This window comes from Mobula birostris, chromosome 2, assembly GCF_030028105.1.
Source record: "Mobula birostris isolate sMobBir1 chromosome 2, sMobBir1.hap1, whole genome shotgun sequence".
NCBI classification, from domain to species: Eukaryota; Metazoa; Chordata; class Chondrichthyes; order Myliobatiformes; family Myliobatidae; genus Mobula; species Mobula birostris.
In genome coordinates, this window is record NC_092371.1 from 246,715,638 (window position 1) to 246,743,582 (window position 27,945).

A 27,945-nucleotide genomic window follows, 5' to 3' on the forward strand; every position below is an offset into this window, starting at 1 on the left:
CACATCCACTCTATCTAGGTTTTTCTCCTCTCATTCTTTTAAATTCCAGTGAGTACAGGCCAAGAGTCATCGCTCTTTTCGTAAGTTTATTTTATTTATTTATTGAGATAGGGCTCAGAGTAGACCCTTCCGGCCCTTTGAGCCATGCCACCAGCAATCCCCCAAATTAGCCTAACACAGGACGATTTACAACGATCAATAACATACCAACCAGAAGGTTTTTGGACTGTGAAAGGACAGCGGAGCACGCGGAGAAACCCCACAGAGACACGGGGAGAATACACAAACTCTTTACAGGCAGCAGTGGGAACTGAACCCGGTCGCCAGTACCGTAAAGTGTTGTGCTAACCACTACGCCACCATGCCGCCTCAGATATGTTACCCTTTCATTCCCGAATCATTCTCATCAACCTCGTCTGGACTCTCTCCAATGCAAGTACATATTTTCTTGGATTAAGGACCCAAAACTGCTCACAATACTCCGAATACAATCTGACCAACACCTTATAAAGCCTCAGCATCACATCCTTGCTTTTTTATTCTAGTTGTCTCAAAATGAATGCTAACATTGCATTTGCCTTCCTTACCACTGGTTGTGGAATCCTGCACAAGAACTCATGAGTCCCTTTGCACCTCTGATTTTTGAATTTTCTCCCTGTTTAGAAAATAGTCTGTGCTTTCATTCCTTCTGCCGAAGTGCATTACCATACACTTCCCTAGACCATGTTCTGTTTATTCCCAGAATGTCAGAATTGCTGATGAGGCGACATTTATTGCCCCTCTTTAACTGTGTGGCTGGCTGTGGTACAAACCAGGCAAACGCTGCAGGCCACAAACACAGATATCTGGAAATCTTAAGATGAACTTTTTTTGTCACATGTACATCAAAACATCAAAGCACACAGTGAAATGCCTTGTTTTTTTGTCAGTGACTAACACAGTCTGAGATGTCCTGGAGGCAAGTGTTGCCCTGCTTTCAGTACGCCTATACAGTTTACCAACCCTGAGCCGTATGTCTTTGGAATAGGGCAGGAAACACGTGCTCTCATACAAATTCCTTACCGATAGCGATGGGAATCGAACCCTGATCAGTGATCGCTGGTGAAGTGTTGCACTAACTACTTCACTACCATATCACCATGAGTGTGCTTGAACAACACACACAAAATGCTGGAGGAACTCAGTAAATCAGGCAGGAACCATGGAAATGAATAAACATTTAACATTTTGGACCGAGACCCTTCATCAAGACTGGAAAGGAAGGGGGCAGAAGCCAGAATTAGAAGGTGCAGGGGAGGGGAAGCTGGCAGGTGATGGATGACACCAGATGAGGAGAGAGATGGGTGGGTGAGGGAGAGGGGATCAAAGTGTCACCTATCAACTGCCAGCTTATACTCCTTCCCCTCCCCTACTCACCTTCCTTTCCAGTACTGATGAAGGGTCTCGGCCTGAAACTTTGTCTCTTTATTTTCCACAAATAAAGACTGCAAGACTTCATTTCTTCAAGAGCATAACTGAATCAGGCAGTTTCTTCTTCTTCTTCTTGTTTTACGGCGGTTGGCACCCAGCTTAATGGTGCATTACCGCCACCTTCTGCTCCAGAGTGTGCAATAGACTTACATTCTAAATCCCTTCACTCAATCTCACACACACACACACATATATACCCTAACCTACACTTTATCCTCCCATCTTTCGCCATCCTAGTACCCTATTCCTGCTTATCCATCATATCCTATAAAAAACCCCTGTACCCCTTAAGAAAGCTAAAAATACCCTGACCTGTGCTCTCTCACTCATGCCCAGCAACCCTTTTAATGTGAATTCCTGCACCTCAATTCCCTTAGATTAATTCTCATCATCTCTCTCTGTATCCCATACTTTCTGCAACTCAGAACTGCATGTTCTACTGACTCCTCTTCCTGACATTCCTCGCACAATCCTGCCTGGTGTATCCCTATCATTTTCAATGTTTTGTTTAATGCCCAGCCTTAACCTAGTCCACACAGTTTCCTCTCTTCTGTATCCACCACCGACCCTAGTACCTGCAAAACGCTTTTGTATTTGATATAAATGCCTCCCTTTCCCCTCCCTGTCCCATCTTTCTTACCACGTTTGATTTTTTCCCAGTTTACACACTTAACCTCTGCTTTACTGATAATAATGCGCATTTCTATATTTTGTTTCTTTAACGCCCTCTTTGCCAACTCATCCACCCTCTCATTCTCCTTCACCCCTACATGTGCTGGAACCCATAGAAATTTTACCTGACCTCCCCGATTTGAAATTCTTGTGACTGACTGAAGGACTTTGTAAAGTACACCTTGGCGATTGTTGAGTGAAAAGACCTTAAACTTGCTAGAACTGAGGATGGATCTGAGCATATCAACACTTTGACTTGTCTAGCTTTCTCCACCCATCGCAACACAACCAACACTGCCAGCATCTCTACTGTATACACCCCTAATCAAGCAGTTCTCTGTCAAAGTATGGTTATTTTGTAATTAATAAAGGTAACCTAAATATAATTAACTGCATTCAAGTTCCTCGGCCATTGCAATGGGATTTGAACCTTGTCCCAGGTCTATGCATTTCCTTTTGTTATCAATATGGCAAAACGTAGCTCAGAACAGAGACATTTGTCCATTTACAAGTGTCTGGCAGAATTCAATGAACCACTCCATTTTTAAACTCCTCATTCACTGAGACAATCCTGATTGATAAAAATCTTACCCAACATTTTCTCGCTGAGTATATGCAAAATCTCAAGCAGTGACCACTGAATGTCCAAATGCAAATGTACCAAATGCCAGGATGGTGGAAAGACCTAAAAGGAAAGTGAGTAAAGATTTTACCAACATTCTTACACCATGCAGCACCACACCATTATCGTAGTAGTATGTGTTTCACTTATTAGGAGTTGATTTGGAATTGAGTGATTTGCATATTACACACAAGAAGATCCCACAAAATGGCAGAAAGATGAGTTAACCAATAAAAATAAAAGACCAAAACCTAGACCTGTGATTACAAAATGCACATACTCTTTATTTTAGCACAGGGGAATAGAGAATGAATTTTTGTTTTTAGGAGAGGAATGACCATCTTTGGTTCATTTTAAGCCACTTCAAAAACTCAAGAACATTTACCTGCATCAGTCACAATTCTCACATCAGATGTGCATCATATTAAAACGATTAGCTTTGATTTGTCACTTGTACATCGAAATATACAGTGAAAGGCATTGTTTTGCATCTATGACCAACACAGTGCAAGGACATACCTAAACACAGAACAATACAGCACAGGACAGGCCCTTCAGCCCACAGTGTCATGCTGAACCAATTAAATTAGTAATCAAATAACCAACTAAATTGATCCTTTCTCCCAACACAATGTCCACATTCTTCCATTTTCCTCACATTTAAACATATTATTTAAACATCTTATAAACGCCCCCACCCCAGGCAGCACATTTCAGACACCCTCTCTGTGTAACAAACTTGCCCCTCACATCTGCTCTCAAATTACCCCCTTTCACCTTAAATCATGCCCTCTGGTATTTGACATTTCAAATCTGGGAGAAAGATAACGTCTATCTAAAAGGATACCATCCATCTAATTCAGAAATCTTACTGAGAAAATTTACTTCAAATAAATATCTCTGCAAATTTGACACAAACCTTGCCTTGGTTGCTTATGGAGAGGTTGGCTAGGATAATACTGGGCCGTTCACGCAGATGGCCAATGAACAGGGTAAGTGCATGCAATTCCTCCACTAATACTGAAGGCAGCTGGATTTCCAGTTCTTCGTACGGATGGATAGGTTTATCACTCAGTTCTCTGGAAGGCTCCAAATATCTGGGAAGCGAAATAAAAATATCCTTTTTTAAATTACTTCTTCTATATGAATCTTTGCTCTGACTGCACTGTTCCCTGTTACTATTGATGGTGAGGATGTGGATGTGGTGAGGACCTACAAGTACCCGGGGGTGAATCTGGATGACAGACACGAGTGCAGTACCAACACAGAGGTTGTGTACAAGAAGGGCTGGAGTTAAAAACATAGAAACATAGAAAACCTACAGCACAATACAGGTCCTTCAGCCCACAAAGTTGTGCCAAACATGTCCTTACCTTAAAACTACCTAGGCTTACCCATAGCCCTCTATTTTTCTAAGCTCCATGTACCTATCCAGGAGTCTCTTAAAAGACCCTATCATTTCCAACTCCTCCACCACCACCGCTGGCAGCCCATTCAACGCACTCACCACTCTCTGCGTAAAAAACTTATCCCTGACATCTCCTCTATACCTACTTCCAAGCACCTTAAAACTATGCCCTCTCATGCTAGCCATTTCAGCCCTGTGGAAAAGCCTCTGACTATCCACACGATCAATGCCTTTCATTATCTTGCACATCTCTATCAGGTCACCTCTCATCCTCCATCGCTCCAAGGAGAAAAGCCAAGTTCACTCAACCTATTCCCATAAGGCATGCACCCCAATCCAGGCAACATCCTTGTAAACAACAGGAATTCTGCAGATGCTGGAAATTCAAGCAACACACATCAAAGTTGCTGGTGAACGCAGCAGGCCAGGCAGCATCTGTAGGAAGAGGTGCAGTCGACGTTTCAGGCCGAGACCCTTCGTCAGGACTAACTGAAGGAAGAGTGAGTAAGGGATTTGAAAGTTGGAGGGGGAGGGCTCCTTGTAAATCTCCTCTGCACCCTTTCCATCGTTTCCACATCCTTCCTGTAGTGAGGCGACCAGAATTGAGCACAGTACTCCAAGTGGGGTCTGACCGGGGTCTTGTATAGCTGTAACATTACCTCTCGGCTCTTAAACTCAATTCCATGATTGATGAAAGCCAATGCACTGTATGCCTTCTTAACCACACAGTCAACCTGCGTAGCAGCTTTGAGTGTCCTATAGACTCGGACCCCAAGATCCCTCTGATCCTCCACACTGTCAAGAGTCTTACCATTATTGCTATATTCTGCCATCATATTCGACCTACCAAAATGAACCACCTCACACTTATCTGGGTTGAACTCCATCTCCCACTTCCCAGCCCAGTTTTGCATCCTATCAATGTCCTGCTGTAACCTTTGACAGCCCTTCACACTATCCACAACACCCCCAACCTTTGTGTCATCAGCCAATTTACTAACCCATCCCTCCACTTCCTCATCCAGGTCAAATATAAAAATCACAAAGAATAGGGGTCCCAGAACAGATCCCTGAAGCACATCACTGGTCACCAACCTCCATGCAGAATATGACCCATCTACAACCACTCTTTGCCTTCTGTGGGCAAGCCAGTTCTGGATCAACAAAGCAATGTCCCCTTGGATCCCATGCCTCCTTACTTTCTCAATAAGCCTTGCATGCGGTACCTTATCAAATGCTTTGCTGAAATCCATATACACTATATCAATGACTCTACCTTCATCAATGTGCTTAGTCACATCCTCAAAAAATTCAATCAGGTCTTGGCTAAGGTGTTTCATAGAAACATAGAAAACCTACAGCATAATACAGGCCCTTTGGCCCACAAAGCTGTGCCGAACATGTCCTTACCTTTGTTGACTCTACTTTCTGAGGACAGTGAGGTTTTTTTGGAGTTTGCAGGCTTCTCCTTCACATGTTCTACCAGCCTGTTGTCACCAGTACCACCTTCTACGCAGTGGTGTGCTGGGGGATGGCATCAACACAGGTGATACCAAGAGGATCAATAAACTGATTAAAAAGAAAAGACTGGCTCTGATGTAGGAGTCAAACTGGACCGAACTGGACGTTGTGGTAGAACAAAGGACCCCCTGGAAAACCCTGGCAATTCTGGACAATGTTTCTCACCCTCAGCATGCCACCTTGGCTGAACAGAGGAGAACTTTCGGTAACAGACTAAGATGAGATCCAAGGGGACATTGCTTTTTCCCAGGGCTGAAATGGTTGCCGCAAGAGAACACAGGTTTAAAGTGCTGGGGAGTCGGTACAGAGGAGATGTCAGGGGTAAGTTTTTTTACGCAGAGAGTGGTGAGTGCGTGGAATGGGCTGCCGGCAACGGTGGTGGAGGTGGATACGATAGGGTCTTTTAAGAGACTTCTGGATAGGTACATGGAGCTTAGAAAAATAGAGGGCTATGGGTAAGCCTAGTAATTTCTAAGGTAGGGACATGTTCGGCACAACTTTGTGGGCCGAAGGGCCTGTATTGTGCTGTAGGTTTTCTACGTTTCTGTGATTGCACTGCTCCAAAGAGCGCTACATGAGGTCATTCTTACCCTTAGGCTCAATAATGAGTCAGCCTATAGCCAGGGATGAGGTGACCCCTTCTTGTTAGACTGTTTGTAATAACTTATTTTTTATTCTTTCTACTTCTCTTCTAATATCTATATCTGTGCACTTGTAATGCTACTGTGACACTGTAATTTCCTTCAGGATCAATAAAGTATCCATTTCTACACAGCTGAAGGAAACATCATTCCTCTGGGTGACGGTGGAAAACACAGTACATACAGTCACACACAGCACAGATAGTTATGATCCAGCACATAGAGTCACAAAATAATAATAGCACAAATCCCTAAAGATTGATGGTGGATAGGAGGTTGTTTGGAGCCATGTTTCTGTATGAACAAGCACACAGTAATTCCTCATCTCTGGCTGGGTCAGCCACAGACTAAAGCAATCCAGATCATCTTCCAGGGAGCAAACAGGGCAAGGCAGCACCAGTGGGACAGCCAGCCCCCGACCCAGTACAAATTCCAGCGTGCCCACCATGCCTCTGTTCTCTCTCACACCACTGAATATACTACTGCCAAATCGCAATTCTGCTTTACCAATTGAATTTATACTGGATCAGACCTTTACATCCCAACCACTTTCCAAGCTGCGGTGTGAAATGCTCCGACACACAACCTTGGTTGCCGCGCAGCTGGAGTTTTCTTACGTGTTTTCAGGTTGTGCAAAAAAATTTCTGCTCAGAGTAATGGTTGGTCTGCACAGCTGTAAAAAATAACTAGAGGGAACTTTGATCGCACATTCCGCATATTAAAATATAGGCTGATATTTGAATCCAAATGGACACAATGCTTCCACAATACCAGACATGCATGCATTCATTTACATTAAAAATCCCATGATCATTCTTGGTAATTTTGTCAGAAATAATACAGTACTACAAGAGTTGTTGGGATTAAACAAACAATTAAGGCATACATTTATACAGTAGGCTTCCACAGGAAAGCAGCATCTATCACCAAGGCCCCACACCATGATCTCCTATCACTATGACCATCGTACAGGAGGTACAGGTGTCTGTCTGAGGCCCCACACCATGATCTCCTATCACTACAACCATCGTACAGGAGGTACAGGTGTCTGTCTGAAGCCCCACACCACCAGGTTCAGGAACAATTATTACCTTACAAATACCAGGCTCCTGAACCAGTGTGGATAACTTCACTCACTTCAACTCAACCTGCAGACTCACTCTCAAGGTTTTACAACTCACGTTCAGTATGTTTTTTTATTTGTAAAACTTCTAGGACCAGAGGGCACAACCTCAGAATAGAGGGACTTCCATATAGAATGGAGATGAGGAGCAATATCTTCAGCCAGAGGGTGGTGAATATATGGAATTCATTACCACAAGTGGCTGTGGAGCCCAGGTCATTGAGTGTATTTAAGGCGGAGGTTAATAGATTCTTGATAAGTCAAAGTGTGAAAGGTTATGGGGAGAAGGCAGGAAAATGGTATTTAGAGGGAAACAAATCAAATGGCAGAGCAGACTTAATGAGCTGAATGCCCTAATTCTGCTCCAAGGTCTTATGGTCTAACTTGTCTTCTATTGCACATTGGATGATTGTCAGTTCTTGTTTATGTACAGTTTTTCACAAATTCTATTGAATTTCTTTATATCCCTGTAAATGTCTGCAGGAAAATGAATACCAAGGTACATATAGGTATTTTGATAATAAATTTTTCTTTGAATTTACATTAGAAGAGTTACATGGATTATACCAAAAATTAAGGTCTACATTATTACACCAGGCTTAGAAAGATAACTGCAAGAGGTAAACAACAAAATAATTAAAATTTAAAGGCAGTACAAAACGCTTGAAGCCAAGGTTTACAAATGATGCAATACTGTTTTCACTGATCGGAAGCACAGAACAGCAATGGTTTTTCGAAAATATTCCTTCCTCAGAATTTGTTTGTGGTTATGATAAGACTGCTTGAAGCTGAACACAAATATAATTTCAGACTACTTGTATCACGTAGGAATTTGGAGAAACAATAAATTAACTTTTATTTAATGTAATGCAACACTTTGCAATAACTCAACTAAACTAAAAATGTTTTGTTGATGATCTTCATTTGTACTCAGTGTCTGAGGCTTCTTGCTTAAGTGTCCAACAATAATCAGCCAGCATTCATGGATTCCAGTTGCCCTGATACCATTTCTCCAAGACTGCAAAGTCCTGGTGAAACCCTTGACCATGCTCGCCACAGATAACGCCAAGATTTGCAGGGAAGAAGTCTAAATGAGAATGCAGAAAATGAATCTTTAGTGACATGCTGCACTCCATGATTTTGTGTGCTTGAAGCATGTTGTCAACTGGCTGCAGTAGTTTGGTGCTCTATAGTTACCAAGAAAATTTTCTACAACATGTCTGAATGCCTTCCATGTGATTTTCTCTGGTTCCACTGGAGGTTCTTCAGATTGCCTGCCATTGATGACCTGTTTGATTTGTGAACCAAGAAAAAATGTCTTCCTTTAGCCTTAACATTAGTTATTCTGGGAAACATCTGACTCAAATATCAAAATCCTTCTCGGAAATGTTGTGCTTGGTGACAGCAGATTCCATCCTTGCAGTCTTGAACCCAGTAATTCAGCTTTTGCCTTTAACAAACCCAAGTCTCTGATCAGGCCATTTAACTCACTTGACATAAAGGGTTAAATATCTGAATCATTATCAGTGTCGTTTTCCATTCCTGGCTTGTGCATCATGGCACCTTTGTCTGTCTCCTCTAGAGTCCCCGTCTCTGGTGGTTCCAGTACTGGAAGACTATTGTCATGCTGCACAGGTCTCCTGACCGAAGGGAGATTGGGGTATTCAAAGGATTTCCTGTTTTTAGCAAAGAAGCCAGACACGCTGGTCAGACAGAAGTAGCAGTCTGTCACTTGATCCTTCTGCTCTCACCATATCATCCGGACAGCAAACGGCATTGGCTTCCGAGTACCTCTGATTCAAGCTCGAAGATCGGTAGCACATGTTGTGCAACAAATGTGAGGAGCCCAGGCTGTCTTGGTCACCAATTTCGCATCGAAAGTAGAGCTCATAGCCTTTCTTAAAAAGAGGTGTCATGCTCCGTCTTTGAGATTTAAGCGTATACTCACCACAAATATAACAAAGTATCGTGTCTGTTGCAACATTGGCAAGACATTTTGCTATCGCAAATACTCCTGAAAATACTTTTTATAATGAGTACATACAATATGCTATGCACGTAGAGCATGTGCATAAACATGATCACAAACTGATATAAATGTAAATATAACTGATTATATAACTGATTATATAAATGTAACTGATATAAACGCAATGTGTGTGATACTTTTATAGCCTTTCTAAAACCTGTCCTGCCGCGCAGTATCTGCCCTATCTTAGCACGCCTGGAAAACATAGAATTCTTTTCCGCTTAGATTGTGGGCAACATTTTAATGACTAGATTTATAACTTGAAATAACAAATATAGGTGATTTCAAAAAAATGGTGCTTGATAGGGAAATTTCATGGTGAGGAGTACAATGAAATAGACACAGTACATTCTGCAATTCTGCAGATGCTGGAAATCCAGAGCAGCACACACAAAATGCTGGAGAAACTCAGTAGGTCAGGCAGAATCTATGGAGGGGAATTAACAGTCCACATTTCAGGCTGAGACCCTTCATCAGGACTGGAAAAGAAGGGGGAAGAAGCGAGAATAAGAAAGTGGATGAGGGGAAGGAGTACAAGCTGGCAGGTGACAGGTGAGACCAGGTGAGGGGAGGGGGGATGAAGCGAGAAGCCACGAGGTGATAGGTGGAAGAGGTAAAGGACTGCAGAAGAAAGATTCTGATAGGAGAGGACAGTGGGCCAAGGGAGAAAGAGAAGGAGGGGAACCAGAGGGAAGTGACAGGCAGGTGAGGAGAAGGGGTAAGAGGGAAACCAGAAAGGGTAATGTTAAAAGAGGGAAAGGGTAGGGGGAGAAATTACCAGAAGTACAAGCTGGAACTGGTCTGATTCAGAAAGATGAATTTGATACAGCTTTAAGAGTACTTCTGCAGCAAACTCCTATGATTCAGCAACCAATGCTTCTTGTTTAAAAGTAAGTTTATTACCAAAGTATGTATGTCACCATATACAGGTCTGAGATTCATTTTTTTGTGGACATTCACAGTAGATACAAAGAAACACAATAAAATCAATGAAAACACACAAACAAAGATGGACAAACAACCAATGTGCATAAGAAGACAATCTGTGCAATTACAAATAATAATATAGACAGTAAATAATACTGAGAACACGAGTAGTATAGAGTCCTTGAAAGTGAGTCCACAGGTTATGGAATCAGTTTGGTGATGAGGTGAGTGAAGTTACTCCGGAACCTGAAGGCTGAAGGGTAATATCTGTTCCTGAATCTGATGGTGTGGGACCTGAGGCTCCTGTACCTCTTTCCTGGCAGTAGTAGCAAAAAGAGAATATGGCCTGGATGGTGGGGGCTCTTTGATGATGGATGCTACTTTCTGGTGACATCCCTAAGGCTTCTGTACCTCCTTCTCGGCAACAGAAGCATGACACAGCAAAACGTGACAGGCGAGATGTTTCAAGCTCCAGCATTTCACAAGCAGAATATATTTTCTGTATTGGATTAGTGGCTTTTTATTATAATCTATGAAACTATGATCAATATCACAAGGCGATTGAAACATTACCTGAAAATAAATACTTTGACATATTGGAGGAAGTTAACACATTGTTGTCTGATGTCATCTGCTTCACTACAAATGCTGGTAACGTTCCCTGTTTTAAATACAAAATCACGACAAACAAATATTTAGATTTATTTATCATTATTATTTATTTAGAAATGCAACGTGTAACTGGCCCTTCCAGCCTAATGAGCCACACCACCCAGCAACCCACCTATTTAACCCCAGCGTAACCACAGGACAATTTACAATGACCAATTCACCTACAAACCGGTACGCCTTTGGACTGTGGGAGGAAACTGGGGCACCCAAAGGAAAGCCACACGGTCACAGGGAGAACGTACGAACTTACAGATGGCGCTGCAAATTGAACTGCAAACTGCTGTAATAATGTCACGCTAACCACTACACGAGCGCTTATCACGTGTACATGTACATCACTTATCATACGTACATCAGAGCATACTGTGAAATGCACTGTTTTGCCCTAACAACCAACATACGCAAGGATGTACTGGGGCAGTCTGAAAATTTTACCACACGTTCCAGCACCAATATAGGATACCCAATATAATATGAGGCTACATTCAAATCATTAGAATGCAATCAGATTTTCTTGATTGTTTTACGAGCCAGATTTCTGAGATTACAGTTCTTTATTCACAAATAGGGGGAAAACCTCAAAATAAATCTCAAGGTTCTACATGGTATATGTAAGGTCTAGGATATCTCGAATCAAATCCTCAGCATTCTTAAGTGGGAGGATGAACAGCCAGGTCATTATTAATATAGATACCAATGACCTGGGTAGGACGAGTGACAAGGATCTGCACGTGATTTCAGGGAGCTAGGTGCTAAGTTAAAGACAGGACCTCCAAGATTGTGATCTCAGAATTGCTACCCATGTAGCGTACGAGTGAGGCCAAAACTAGGAAGATTATAGAGTTTCATACGTGGCTAAGTAGGGAGGGCATAAGACTTTTGGATCGGTGGGCTCCCTTCCAGGGAAGATGGGACCTGTACAGAAGGGACGGTTTGCACCTGAACTGGAGGGGGACTAATATCCAAGCAGAAAGGTTTGTTAATGCTGCTCGGTGGGGGTTAAACTAGAGTTGCGGGGGAATGGGAACCACAGTGCTAGAACAATTAGTGGAGGCAAATGTTGGTAAAGCTGCAGACAAAGTTAGGAATCAAAAGGTTGATGTGATTAGTTTCCTGAATGGCCTATATTTCAATGTAAGGAAAGGCGGACAATAGTACTGAAGATGAGGTGGCTGGTTTCCAAACAGAGGCAATACCTTGTGAGGACAGGCTACTGACAGGACAATATTGCAGTCAACAGGATGAGTTGCAAAGTAAAAGGTAGACCAAATCAAAACGGTGAATACAGGACTGAAGTTGCTATATTTGAATGCCCGCACTATACAGAATAAGGCTGATGAACTTGCAGCACAGTTGCAGATTGGTATGTATGATGTTGTAGGCATCACTGAATCATGACTGAAAGATTATAGCTGGGAGCTTTATGTCCAAGGATACACATTATATCAAAGGGTCAGGCAGGAAGGCAGAAGTGTTAGCTTTGCTCTGTTGGTAAAAAAAAATAAAATCAAATCATTAGAAAGAGGTGACATGGGCCGACTGGTGGCGCAATGACATCGGCGCCGGACCCGGGAGCGGAGGTTCCCGGGTTCGAAACCAGTCAGGTCCACTCCCGAGTGCGCTTTCCATCCGTGCCGGGTTGGGTGTCAAGCTCGCAACTCGACCTCATAAAATAAAGGGAAAAATACTGCAAAAATGCCTGTGTGAGGAGTGGCGCGCCACAGTCTCGCTTGTAAAAGCCATTATTAAAAAGACATCACAGATACACGCAGACGCACACGCACAGACTCGCATGCACACAGGCACACGCCAAAAAAAAGAGGTGACATTGGGTCGGAAGGCACTGAAGCATTGTGGATAGAGCTAAGGAACTGTAAGGGTTAAAGGAGCCTTATGGGAATTGTATACAGACCTACAAACAGTAGTTCAGATGTGGTCTACAAATTACAATGGGAGATAGAAAATACATGCCAAAAGGGCAATGTTCCGATAGTCATGGGGGATTTCAATTTTTTTTTTGGAAAAATCAGTGCTAGATTCCAGGAGAGGAATTTCTAGTACCTACGAGATGGCTTTTTAGAGCAGCTCATGGTTAAGCCCATTAGGGGGTCAATTCTTCTGAATTGGGTGTTGCGCAATGAACCAGAATTGATTAGAGAGCTTAAGGTAAAACAACCCTTAGGAACAAGTGATCGTAATATGATTGAATTCACCCTGAAATCTGAGAAGGAGAAACTAAAGTCAGATGTACCATTATTACAGTGGAGTAAAGGGAATTACAGAGGCATGAGAGAGGATTTGGCCAGAATTGACTGGAAAAGAACACTGGCAGGTGATAACAGCAGCACAGCAATGGCTGGAATTTCTGGAAGCAATTCAGAAGGCAGAGGATATATAGATCACAAGAGGAAAAGGCACTCCAAATGCAAGAAGGCACAACTGTGGCTAACAAGAGAAATCAAAGCCAACATAAAAGCCAAAGAGAGGGGACACAACAGAATAAATTTAGTTGGAAGTTAAAGCTAACCAGTAATAACAAAGAAGATATCAGAGACATAAAGTGTAAACGAGAAGCAAGAGTGGATATCGGACCACTCGAAAATGATGCTGGAGAAGTAGTAATGGGGAACAAGGAAATGGTGGATAAGCTGAATAAGTATTTTACATCAGTCTTCACTGTGGAAGACACTAGAGGTATGGTGGAAATTCCAGGTGTTAGGGGGCATAAGGTGTGTGAAGCTACAATTACTAGTTAAAGTTCATGGGAAACGGAAAGGTCTGAAGGTGGATAAGTCACTTGGACCAAATGATGTACAACCCAGGGTTCAGAAAGAGGTGGCTGAAGAGGTTGTGGAGGCATTAGAAATGATCTTTCAAGAATCACCAGATTCTGGAATGGTTCTGGAAGACTGGAAAATTGTAAATGTCACTCCACTCTTCAAGAAGGGAGAGAGGCAGAAGAAAGGAAACTATAGGCCAGTTAGTCTGAACTCAGTGGTTGGGAAGATGTTGGAGTTGGTTATTAAGGATGAGGTCTCAAGGTAGTTGGAGGCACATGATAAAATAGGCTGCATTCAGCATGGCTTCCTCAAGGGAAAATCTTGCCTAACAAATCTCTTGGAATTCTTTGAAGAAATAACAGGCAGGATAGGCAACGGAGAATCAGTCAATGTCGTGTACTTGGATTTTCAGAAGGTCTTTGACAAGGTGTCAAACATGAAACTGCATATGAGCCTATGGTATTACAGGAAAGATTCTAGCATAGATAAAGCAGTGGCTGATTGACAGGAGGCAAAGAGTGGGAATAAAAGGAGCCTTTTCTGGTTGACAGCCGGTGACTCGTGGTGTTTCACAAAGGTTTGTGTTGGGACCGATTCTTGTTATGTGATGTGTCATTGATTTGGAAGATGGAGTTGAAGGCTTTGTTGTAAAGGTTGCAGACGATCTGAAGATAGGTGGAGGGGCAGGTAGTTTTGAGGAAGTAAAGAGGCTACAGAAGGACTTAAACAGATTCAGAGAATGGGCAAAGAAATGGCAGATGGAATACAGTGTCGGGAAGCATATGGTCATGCACTTTGGTAGAAGAAATAAAAGTGTTGACTATTTTCTAAATGGAGAGAAAATAGAAAAAAACTGAGGCACAAAGGTACTTGGGAGTCTTTTGCAATATTCCCTAAAGGTTAATTTGCAGGTTGAGTTTGTGGTGAGGAAGGCAAATGCAATGTTAGCATTCATTTCAAGAGGAATAGAATATAAAAGCAAGGATGTAATGTTGAGACCACTGGTGAGACCTCACTTGGAGTATTGTGAGCAGATTTGGGCCCCTTATCTTAGAAAGGATGTGCTGAAACTGGCGAGGGTACAAAGGAAGTTCACGAAAATGACTCCAGGATTGAATATCTTGTCATTTGAAATGTTTGATGGCTCTGGGACTGAATTCACTAGAAATCAGAAGAATAAAGGGTGACCTCATTGAAAACTATCAAATGGTGAAAAGCCTTTGTAGAGTGGACGTGAAGAGGATGTTTCCTGGGGTGAGAGAGTCTCAGACCAGAGGACACAGCCTCAGAATAGAGGGGTGACCTTTGAGAATGGGGACGGGGAGGTATTTCTTTAGTCAGAGAGTGGTGAATCTGTGGAATTCCTTGTTACAGCCAGAGCAAGTCTATATGTATATTTAAGGCAGAGGTTGATAGATTGATTAGTCAGGGCATGAAGGGTTATGGGGAGATGGCAGGAGACTGGGGTTGAGAGGAAAATTGGATCAGCCATGACGAAATGGAGGAGCAGACTTAATGGGCCAAATGGCCAAATTCTGCTCCTATATCTTATGGTCTTATGGGCTTAATAAAATGACATGAAGCAAAAAGGTTTGTGCCTCTTTCTTGACTTCGAAAAGAACCTTGGATCAAAAACATCAGAATCCAACACATACTTCTTTTCCAACCTGCTGTTGTCTCCAATGTCTTCTGTTTCTATAAGCCTGTCCTCAAACTAATTAGCAAGAGGAATCATTAAAGCATTATACTTGCCAAAATCACAGGAATTAGTCTGTGCCAAATCTTCTAAACGACTGATTTGTTGTCTGCAAAGTAAATTAAAATTGTTTAAAAAAATGTGAAGTGTATTTGCACATTTCAAAAATCAGTGCACGTGTAGGAATATCAGCAAGCCAGGCAGCATCTAGGAAAAGAGTACAGTCAACGTTTTGGGTTTTGGCCCGAAACGATGACTGTACACTTTTCCTAGATAACGCCTGGTCTGCTGAGTTCTTCCAGCATTTTGTGTGTGTTGCTCCGATTTCTGCAGATTTTCTCCTGATTGTGATGCATAGGAATATATTTATTAGAAAAAGAATATAAAGATGTATGTATACACTGATAACAGCAAAGTATAGCAAAGATAAAGTTCCAATAAAGTTTGGGCAAAGTCCTCTATCATATTAAATTGTTTTAGTATATTGCTTTTAAGCGTACCAAAACAACAGTGAAACGCTTGACACATGCTGTTCATACAAATCATTACACACATAGAGGGAGACTAACATAGGGGGATCAACTCTGCAGGTAAGGCAACATCTACGGAATGAATAAACAGTAGAGGAGGCCATGGATTGACATATCCCAAAGGGAATGGGAAGTGGATTTAAAATTGGTGGATATTAGGAGATCACACTTCTTCTGACGGACAGAGCGCATGGCCTCCTCTACTATCGCGATGAGACCACACTCGGGTTGGAGGAACAACACCTTATATTCCATCTGGGTAGCCTCCAACCTGATGGCATGAACATCGAATCTCCAAGTTCCTGTAATGCCCCCACCCCCCCAACCATACCTCATTCCCATTTCCCTCTCTCGCCTTATCCTCTTGCCTGCCTGTGTCTCCCTCTGGTGCTGCTCCACCCTTTTCTTTATTCCATGGCCTTCTGTCCTCTCCAGCAGACTCGCCCTTCTCCAGCCTGTGTCTCTTTCATCAAACAACTTCCCAGCTCTTTACTTCACCCTCCCCACCTCCCAGTTTCACCTATCACCTTCTCTTTCTTCGTCCTGACCCCCTCCTTTTAAATCTACTGCTCATCAATTTTCTCCAGTCCTGCTGAAGGGTCTCGGCCTGAAACGTTGGCTGTACTCTTTCCCATAGATGGTGCCTGATCTGCTGAGTTCCTCCAGCATTTTGTGTGTGATGCTCTGGATTTCCAGCATCTGCAGATTTTCTCTTGTTTGAGCTTCTCTATCCAGGTTGATGAGTCAACAAATTTCACCAATAAATGTCATGTTGTAGCATTTGTAAGATTTGTAAATGATGGTGAAATTCAAGAAAATTTTTTTCTGTTGCAAAGGCCAAGATATATTTAATGCTTTGTCTTCATATCTGGAAAAAAGGGTCTGCCTTGGAGGAACTGTGCCAATTGGAGAACTGTGCAGATGCAACAGGAGTGTTCCCATGCAGATCTGACAAAGCTTGAAAAACCAGCAAGTTTTTCAACATGAGTCGTTGATTGGAGAACTATGCAGGCACAACAGGAGTGTTCCTGCACAGGTCCAACAAAGTGCTTTTAATACCCAGTCTCAATAAAAGAGAGGTACCACCTAGCAGAGCAGTCATTATAGGAGCAGTTGTCGTCGGAGAAGTCTTGAGTCAGGGTAGAAAGGCTTTGGCTCAAAAGGGCTTTGGTGAGAGCAGGCAGAGGCAAGGCAAGTTCATTCCTTATTTAACTCTATAGAGAATAGTGGGTATGCATGCAGAGCCAGCGTTCTGCTCCGGGTGTCAGATCTGGAATTTCCAGGAGACTTCCAGCCTCCCCAATGGCCACATCTGCACCAGGTGCGTTGAAATACAGCTCCTCAGAGACCATGTTAGAGAAATGGAGCTGCAGCTTGATGACCTTCGGCTTGTTAGTGAAAATGAGGCAGTGATACACAGGAGCCACAGGGAGGTGGTCACCCCGAGGCTACTGGAGACAGATAAATGGATGACTGTCAGGAGAGGAAGGTTGAACGTCAGAAGTGGAGAGGATCCCGGCGGCCAACCCCCTCAACAATAAGTACTCCATTTTGAGTACTGTTGGGGGGTGACGACTTACCTGGGGGAAGCAACAATGGCCACGCCTCTGACACTGACTCTGGCCCTGTGGCTCAGAAACATAGGGAACGGAAGAGGATGGCAGCAGTAGCAGGGGACTCTGTAGTCAGGGGGACAGACAGGTGATTCTGTGGGCACCAAAAGGAAACATGGATGGTAGTGCCAGGGTCTGAGATGTTTCTGGACACATCCACAATATCCTAAAAAGGGAGGGTGAGCAGCCAGAAGTCATGGTATATATTGATACCAATGAAATAGGAAGAAAAAGGGAGGAGGTCCAGAAAACGGAACACAGGGAGTTAGGGAGGAAGCTGAGAAGCAGAACTTCAAAGGTAGTAATCTCGGGATTGTTGTCTGTGCCATGCGGCAGTGAGGATAGGAATAGAATGAGGTGGCAGATAAATGTGTTGCTGAAGAATTGGAGCGATTCAGATTTCTGCATAATTGGGACCTCATCTGCAGCAGGTGTGACCTATACAAAAGGGATGGGGTGCACTTGAATCCAAGGGGGACAAATATTCTTGCAGGCAGATTTATTAGAGCTGTTGGGAGTGATTTAAACTTATATGTCAGGGTGATGGGAACCAGTATGACAGAGCTGAGGATGAGCCAGCGGGTTTACAAGCAGATGATGGGTGTAACATAAATGTAAGGAAGAACAAGCCAATGACTGGATGCAAATGCAGACAGAGCAAAGAGTTAAATTGTACCACAGAGGCAAAATTCAAAAGGGCAAAGAATGCAGGACCAAAGGTGTAGTATTTAAATGCACATAGCTTTCAGAATAAGGTGAACAAACTCATGGCACAACGAGAGATCAGTCAGTATGACACCGTGGGCATCACTGAGTCGTGGCTGAAAGAAGGTCATAGTTGGGAGCTTAACATCAAAGGATATACTTTGTAATGAAAGGACAGACAGGAAGGCGTAGGCGGCGGTGTGGCTCTGTTGGTAAGAGATGGAATTACATCTTTAGGAAGAGATAACATATTGACTCTTTGTGGGTGGAGTTAAGAAATTGCTAGGATAAAAAAAAAATCATTATGGGAATCATATATTGTCCTCCAAATAGTAGCCAAGATGTGGGATTGAGATTGCAAAGGCAGCTGGAAAAGGCATGTAAAACGTGTAATGTGGCCAAGTGGTTAAGGCGTTCGTCTAGTCATTTGAAGTTTGAGCCTTGGCTGAGGCAGCATGTTATGTCCTTGAGCAAGGCACTTAACCACACATTGCTCTGCGACAACACCAGTGCCAAGCTGTATGGGTCCTAATGCCCTTCCCTTGGACAACATTGGTAGCGGGGAGAGGGGCGACTTGCAGCATGGGCAACTGCTGGTCTTCCATACAACCTTGCCCAGGTCTGCACCCTGGAAACTTTCCAAGGCACAAATCCATGGTCTCATGAGACTAAAGAATGCCTAAAAAATGGGGACTTCAATATGTAAGGGGATTGGGAAAATCACATTGGTGTCAGCTCGCAAGAGAGGGAATTTGTTTAATGCCTACGAGATAGGTTTTTAGAGCAGCTTGTGATTGAGCCTACTCGGGGAAAGGCCATCTTAGATTGGGTGTTGTGTAATAATCCAGATCTTATTAGGGAGCTTAATGTAATGGAACCCTTAGGAGGCAGTGATCATAATATGATTGAATTCATACTTCAATTTGTGAGGGAGAAGCGTAACTCACATGTATCAGTATCACAATGGAATAAAGTGAATTACAGAGGCATGAGAGAGGAGCTTGCCCAGGTGGATTGGAGGAGAATTCTGGTGGGGATAACGGCAGAGCAGATATGGCTGAAGCTTCTGGGAATAGTTCACAAGGTGCAAGATAGAAATGTCCCACAGAAGTAGTTCTCAAATGGCAGGGGTAGGCAATCATGGCTGAGAAAGGAATTTAAGGACTGCATAAAAGCCAAGGAAAGGGCATATAAGGTAGCAAAAGTGAGTGGGAAGTTGGATCATTGGGAAACTTTTAAAATCCAACAAAAGGTAACTAAAAAATGCTATAAGAAGGGAAATAAATTAAATATAAGTGCAGACTAGCCAATAATATAAAAGAGGATACCTGAAGTTTTTTCAGTTATATAAAGAGTAAAATGGAGGCAAGAGTTGATATTGGACCACTGGAAAATAATGTTGGTGAGGTAGTAATGGGGGCCAAAGAAATGGCAGATGAACCTAATTGGTACTTTGCAACTACCTTCACTATGGAAGACTTTAGCAGTGTGCCAGAGGTCTGTGAGTGTCAGGGAGAAGGAGTGAGTGTCATTGCTATTACAAAGGAAAAAGTGCTAGGCAAACTCAAAGGTCTTAAGGTAGATAAGTCACCTGGACCAGATGAACTATATACCAGAGGCCTAAGAGAGTTTGCTGAAGAGATATCAGATGCTTTGATCATAATCTATCAAGATTCACTTGATTCAGGCATGGGCTGAAAAATTGCAAATGTTACTCCGCTCTTAAAGAAAAGAAGAAGGCAAAAGAAAGAAATTACAGGCCGATTAGCCTAACGTCAGTGGTTGAGAAAGTGTTAGTCTATTATTAAGGATGAGGTTTCGAGGTACTTGGAGACTAATGATAAAATAAGTCAAAGTCAGCATGGCTTCTGCGAAGGGAAATCCTGCCTGACAAATCTGTTAAGAGTTCTTCGAGGAAGTAACAAGCAAGGTGGACAAAGGAGAGGCAGTGGATGTCATTTACTTGGATTTTCAGAAAGCATTTGATAAAGTGCCACATATGAGGCTGCTTAACAAGATAAAATCCTATGGTGTTACAGGAAAGATACTGGCATAGAGAGCGGAATAGCTGACCAGCAGGAGGCAGCGAGTGGGAATAAAAGGGGCCTTTTCTGGTTGGCTGCCGGTGACCAGTGTGTCACTGGAATAAGTATCGGGGCCGCTACTTTCCACATCGTTTGTCAATGATTTAGATACTGAAATTGACAGCTTTGTGGCAAAGTTTGCAGATGACACAAAGATAGGTGGAGGGGTCAGTAGTACAGAGGAAGCAATGCGACTGCAGCAAGACTTTGACAAATTGGAAGAATGGGCAAAAAGATGGCAAATGGAATACAGTGTTGAGAAATGTATGATAATTCATTTTGGTAGAAGGAACAATAGTGCAAATTATTATCTAAATGAGGAGAACGTTCAAATATTAGAGGTGCAAAGGGACTTAGCAAGACTCCCAGAAGTTTAATTTACAGGTTTAGTCTGCGGTAAAGAAGACAAATGTAATGTCAGCATTTATTTCAAGTGGAATAGAATATAAAAGCAAGGAGATACTACTGAGTCTTTATAAGACACTACTCAGTCAGGCTGCACGAAGTATCGTCAACAGTTTTGGGCCCTATATCTCAGAAAGGATGTGTTGTCATTGGACAGAGTCCAGAGGAAGTTCATGAGGATGATTCTGGGAATGAAGGGGTTAACATATGAGGAGCATTTGGCAGCCTTGGGCCTGTACTCATTGGAATTTAGAAGGATGCGGGGGGATCTCATTGAAACTTAGTGAACGTTGAAAGGACTAGATAGGGTGGATGCGGAGAGGATGTTTCCTATGGTGAGGGTACTCAGAACTAGAAGGCACAACCTCAAAATTGAGGAATGACCTTTTTGAACAGAGGTAGGGAGGAATTTTTTTAGCCAGAAATTAGTGAATCTGTCGAATGCTCTGCCAGACTGCAGTGGAGGCCAAGTCCATGGGTATATTTAAGGCGGATAGTTTCCTGATCGGTCAAGGCATGAAAGGATATGGTGAGAAGGCAGGTTGTGGGATCCGCGATCAGACATGTTTGATTGGCGGAGCAGACTCAAAGGGATGAATGGCCTTAATTCTGCTTCTATATCTCATGGCATCTGTGCTGGTGGTGTCCCAGCAATGATTGGCGCCATGAGAGGCTTCGTTTCTCTTGGGAAAAAATAAAATCCTGACTTGTCACAACACACTACTTTCTTCACAGAGAGGTGCTGATGCCAAAAACTCTTGGAGATGAGCTGGAAAAAAGTTCTGTATGATGTGACGAAAATGGTTAAGTTTATTAAGCAAAGACCAATTCACCCGAGAATGTTTAAAGAACTGTGTGAAAACCTGGACAAAGAGTACACCAATCTCTTGTTACATACAGAAATCCGGTGGCTTAGCAGAGGAGGAGTTCTCATCAGGATGTTTGAGCCGAAAGGCGAATTACAGGAGCACTTTCAAGAAAACAGTAGGCCAGATTTTGCTGAGTGCTTTGAAGATGAAGAATGGCTGCAGAAACTAGCCTACTTAACAGACATCTTTCATCACATGAACTAGTTGCACAAACCACTGCAAGGCCATGGAGAAAATGTTTTGACTTCAAGGGACAAGATTCTTATACTTTATACTTTATTGTCGCCAAACAATTGGTACTAGAATGTACAATCGTCACAGCGATATTTGATTCTGCGTTTCACACTCCCTGGATTACAAATATTAAATATTTAAAATATTAAAAATAGTTAAAATTAGTAAATATCAAAAATTTAAATTATAAATCATAAATAGAAAATAGAAAAATGGGAAGTAAGGTAGTGCAAAAAAACCGAGAGGCAGGTCCGGATATTTGAAGAGTACGGCCCAGATCTGTCTTATCACAGTTGGAAAGAAGCTGTTCCCAAATCTGGCCGTACGAGTCTTCAAGCTCCTGAACCTTCTCCCGGAGGGAAGAGGGACGAAAAGTCTGTTGGCTGGTGGGTCGTGTCCTTGATTCTTGGATATAAAAGGAAACTGAATCTTTGGAAAAATCATGTTGCAAAAGGAAATATTGAAAATGTTTCCTCTGCTGCTTGGGCTTGAGAGTGAAGAAGGATATCAGAAAGTCTGGAGTCGTATTGAAAACCTTGAAGAACTGCAGAACAAAATTGAACAGCATTTTTCCTCACAAACACAAGGAATTCTGCAGATGCTGGAAATTCAAGCAACACACATCAAAGTTGATGGTGAACGCAGCAGGCCAGGCAGCATCTCTAGGAAGAGGTACAGTCGACGTTTCGGGCCAGGACCCTTCATCAGGACTAACTGAAAGAAGAGCTAGTAAGAGATTTGAAAGTGGGAGGCAGAGGGGGAGATCCAAAATGATAGGAGAATGATAGGAGAGAGTATTTTTCCTCTCTTTCAACACAAGTGTATGACTGGGTGAGGGACGCTTTCTCTGAATTTTCCACTCAGCCTGAGAACTTGACTTTGAGAGAAGAGAAACAACTTTGTGAGTTGCAGTCTGATCGTGTACTCAAGATGAGATTTAATGACCTGACCCTGGACAAGCTCTGGATTTCTGTGAAAGAAGAGTATCTTGCCATTCATAGGAAAGCAGTGAACATTTTGCTGCAGTTTTCAACTTCTTACATGTGTGAGCAAGCTTTTTCTTGTTTAACAAGCATCAAGAGTATGGATCAAAATTGTCTCATTTCAGTTGAAGGTGAAATCTGTGTGTGCTTATCTTAAGTCTGACCATAACTGAGTATTTGTGCAGCAAAAAAACAAGCACAGGTTTCACATGATAGGCAGACGTCGATCCCAGGGGATCATGGGTTTCCGCCTCTGGTGGACTGTGTCCTCTCGAGGGCGCAAGCTTGGGCAGGAAGATTTGAAGAACCGGCTGTTGTCCATGCAGGCGGTTCCTGCTCTCCACGTCACTGATGTAGTCCAAGGGAAGGGCAAGTGCCAATACAGCTTGGCATCAAGTGTTGTCACAGAGGTTGCCAGGGTGAAGTTGTAAACAACATCAAACTGCCTTAGGGACACGGGCTCCAGATTTCTTCCTCGGGGTTTACTCCCGAAGTCTTTCCCATGGGTGGGTATGGCCGCAAGGCAGCAGAGATTTAAAATCAGAGGTTTCACATGCTAGGCCTATATTTCACATAGTAGGAAAATGTTTTTTCAAAGCTTTGTAAAAAATTGTGTGTTAGGCTAAATTTTAATTCATATTGCTTTGGCTTATGGTTTTTTGTAACTTTACTATTCAACATTGTCAATAAATTTTCATGTTGTAAATAGAATTAATAAAATCAATTTCTAACCTTCATCTAAATTAAATCTACTGAGCCTATCTTTAGAAAAATTAAATCCCATTTTGGCTTAAGCCAGTTACTTAACAGAAAGTTCCTATGTTTCCCTAATGAGTTCTTAAAATTTATGAAAGGGAAAGAAAGAGATTAATTTCAAGAAAGGTAAACTAAGCTTACCTACCTGTATTTTTCAAGGAAGGTTGACTAAATATTCATTTTCTACTCGAAAGGCATTGACAATTATTTTTGGATTATTATATCTACAACTACTGATCACGCTAATGTACCGTAAGCTCTTGATATAATAATTCTTACACGGGGGTTCCCAAAGACTTGAAAATTATTTCAAGGGTTCCTCCAGGGCGAAAAGTTTGAGAAAGGCTCGTGTAGATGTTAAGATGCATGATCACAATGATAAGCAACAAATAAATTGTACAATCTGGTTAGCACTACAAGTTGAAGGACATAACATTAACAAAACATCCTCAATACTGTTACATTTCTGCAGATGACAATAAACTCAAATGTGCTAGGCATTGTGATTAAGGGAAAGGTCAGAATCAGAATCAGGTATACTTGTGGTGAAATTCAAATGAGTAAAGATTCAAAACTCAAGATTGTTTACTGTCATTCTTCAGCACACAAGTGTAAAGGAGAACAAAATGGCTGTTACTCCACATCCAATGCAGCATAAAAACACAATAAGCATAAAGAAGACAATAAAAACAAAAAAATATAAATATAAAAGCAATCCTAGAAAAACAATGTACGTAACTGACCGTATGTACATAAAGTGAAGCTAGGTAATGTGTATGTAGTGCTGGTTAAGCACAGTTAAAACTGCTTTTCAACATGTTAAATGCACTCAGGTTAAAATTAGCTTCAAGTAATTTTTCTACTTTAAAAACTACCAGTGGAATCAGTTCTGCAGTATTACTAAACCTTAAATAACAGAAGCCACGATAATACCTATAATATTGCATACGATAATGCAACACGAGACATCCTGCAGATGCTAGAAATCCCAGAACAACACACAAAATGCTGGAAGAACTCAGCATGTCAGACAGCAACTATTGAAATGAATAGAGCCGAGGTTTCAGGTTGAGACTCTTCATAGGGACTGGAAAGGAAGGGGGAAGAAACCAGAATGGGGAGGGGGTGGTGTGGGGAAATGAGAACAAGCCAGAAGGTGATAGGTGAAACTAGGTGAGGGGGATGTGGGTAAGTGGGGCAGGGGTGGGAACATGAGAAGTTGGGAGGTGATAGATGGAAAAGGTAAAGTGCTGAAGAAGGAATCTGATAGAAGAGTGAATCATGGGAGAAACGGATGGACAGTGACACCTGAGGAAGGTGAAAGGCTGGTGAAGAGAAGAGAAAAGGGGGAACAATAAGTTAATCCTACATTCAGAATGCTTTTGATAATATAATAGATTCTACACATTCTTTCAGGTCATATGAAAATTTAATCATTCCTGTATTTCAAGCATTTATACCTCAGTAAGCCAAACAGAAGATGTGGTGATTCGACAAGCGCCATTTCAGTCACCCACTGAAAGCCAAATATATCCACTGTGTCAGCTCCAAAGCACGTAGGGGAAGGATCCAATCTTAGAAGCAACCTTAAAAGAACATATGGTATTAATTTTAACATCCAGTAGATTAGTGAAAATATATTTGGGGTCTCAAATCATGATTATGTTTCAGAAACGTGACAGCAAAACCCATTTAGTAACTGTCAAACAGGTTTCCATGAAAGTTCAAAGCCACTCTGGTAATTAAAATGCACTTTCCTGCAGTGAATAATTAGAATAAATCTTTATGATACTTAAACAGGGACATGGGGACAATCATCACCGGGCAGTAATCCATTGGACAAAATTGCCTGTCTCTTTCTATTGTCACGCACCCCGTGACGGGTTAAAGATCCAGCAGAAATGGAAAACACTTTGGAAACCAGTATTGCTATTAACTAATGGTATTTATTAGTAACTATGCAATACAGTAATATAAAATCAGATATATAAAACAGATTAGCAATGATTATATATAAGAGTGGAACTATATATGAAAACCAAGCTTCTTCAAGTCTAGGGGTAAATAGATAGTCTTACAAAGAAGAATAAAGTTCAGTTCAGTTCGTGATATTGAGTTGAGTAGTGATGGAGAGAGAGAGGTGTTTGGTTCTTCAGGTGAGCTGATGCTATCGATTTTCCCGTTGTCCTCCGAATTCCTTTAGAAGTCACCGACTGTGACCACAACAAAGGGGATCGTTCTTCTGTGGTGGAATTAACAACCCAGGCAAGGGTTGGACACACGAATAACTCCCCACCAGTCACACCCTTTTCACACTGCGAGAGCCACTGATCGATCCGCCTGATTGATCCTCCAAAACCCAGCTTTTCTGTGGGCACAACAAAGCTCATTCAGTGTCTAAAACCATGTGTCTGCAGGTCTAACAGCTGACCTTCTATTTATCTCACCGTGCTGAACACCAGCTGTCCATCAAGCAGCTCCTCCTTTCTTGCTCTGTAAGAACTTGGAAGCTGCCAGTGTCCTTGCAGAAGTGTAAACATGCTGCACAGAAACCATAACACCATCTCCAAGCCATCTTTGCCTCTCTCTCTCTCTTTTTAACAAGCTGTCTTTGTTCCACAACTCTCTCTCTTTCTTTTTAAAAGCACAATTCGTTGGGGTAATTCAGGACCCTTAGGGGTACATAACACTATACACAGCTTTTCTCTTTTCATCATCTTAACTTCAGTTCAGACAGATTCCACAATGGGAAGCTGACAAGTTTCAAACTGACACTCATTCGAAAAAGAACAGTAGCATTATTCACTCGATGTTTTCACCTGAGGCCCTTCATTAGGACTGGCATGAAACCTCCAATGCACAGCATTGCAAGAGGCTGCTCAGGGTTGTAGACTCTAAGTTCAAAGTGTGTATACCTTATATAATCATCATGAGGTTCATCTTCTTGCAGGCAGCCACAAAACAAACACAACAGAATCCATGAAAAACACAACACAAAGACAGACAGGCAGACATCAAATGTGCGATAAATATTAGGATCAATATGCCCTTCTTGCGAATACACTGCCCCAAACTGTCACCTTGATAGAGTCAGACCAGGCTCGGCAGATATACCACAATTTCCTCACACTTGTCTTTTGACAGAGGTTTGTCAAGAAGGCAAATGCAATGTTGTCCCTCATTGCTAGCCAGATTGAATTTAAGAGCATGGAGGTTATGCAGAAATCTACTGGAGTATCGTGCGTAGTCTGGTCTCCTGACTTGAGGAAAGATATACTATCATTAAGAACATAAGAAACAGGAGCAAGGGCAGTCCATCTGGCCCATCGAGCATACCCCACCATTCAATAAGATCACAGCTGATCTGTCCATAAACTCAGCTCCATCTACCTGCCTTTTCCCCATAACCCTTAATTCCCCTACTGTGTAAAAATCTGTATCTTAAATATATTTACTGAAGAAGCCTCAACTGCTTCACTGGGCAGAGAATTCCACAGATTCACCACTCTCTGGGAAAAACAGTTTCTCCTGATCTCCGTACTAAATCTCCTCTCCTGAATCTTGAGGCAATGTCCCCTAGTTTTAGTCTCACCTACTAATGGAAAAAACTTTCCTACTTCTATCTTACCTATCTCTTTCAAAATTTTGTATGTTTCTATAAGATTCCCTCTCATTCTTCTGAATTCTAGAGAGTATAGTCCCAGGCGACTCAATCTCTCCTCATAGGTTAACCCCTTCCTCTCTGGAATCAACCTGATGAACCTCCTCTGCACTGCCTCCAAAGCCCGTATATCCTTCCTCAAGTATGGAGACCAGAACTGCACACAGTACTCCAGGTGCGGCCCAACCAGTACTCTGTATAGTTGCAGCATGACCTCCCTGCTCTTGAATTCAATCCCTCTAGCAATGAAGGCCGACATTCCATTTGCCTTCTTAATAACCTGTTGTACCTACAAGCCAACTTTTTGCGATTCATGAACAAGCACTCCCAAGTCCCTCTGCACAACAGCATGCTGCAATCTTTCACCATTTAAATAATAATCTGCTCTTCTATTATTCCTTCCAAAGTGGATGATCTCGCACTTACCAACGTTGTATTCCATCTGCCAGACCCTGGCCCACTCACTTAACCTATCCATATCCCTCTACAGACTCTCCACATCCTCTGTACAATTTGCTTTTCCACTCAGTTTAGTATCATCAGC

General features: G+C 42.3%; 1 protein-coding gene across 2 annotated transcripts in view; it reads right to left on the reverse strand.

Annotated features, from left to right (window-relative positions):
- mms22l (MMS22-like, DNA repair protein) overlaps positions 1-27,945 on the reverse strand; it is a 246,989-nt gene that overhangs the window by 207,201 nt on the left and 11,843 nt on the right. For both annotated transcript variants that reach the window (XM_072251674.1, XM_072251675.1), the window contains exons 3-7: positions 25,201-25,326; positions 15,618-15,670; positions 10,987-11,074; positions 3,684-3,861; positions 2,734-2,827 (exon numbers count right to left, since the gene is read on the reverse strand). In XM_072251674.1, coding sequence (XP_072107775.1) covers positions 2,734-2,827; positions 3,684-3,861; positions 10,987-11,074; positions 15,618-15,670; positions 25,201-25,326 — 539 coding nt within the window. The remainder of the gene's footprint in view (positions 1-2,733; positions 2,828-3,683; positions 3,862-10,986; positions 11,075-15,617; positions 15,671-25,200; positions 25,327-27,945) is intronic.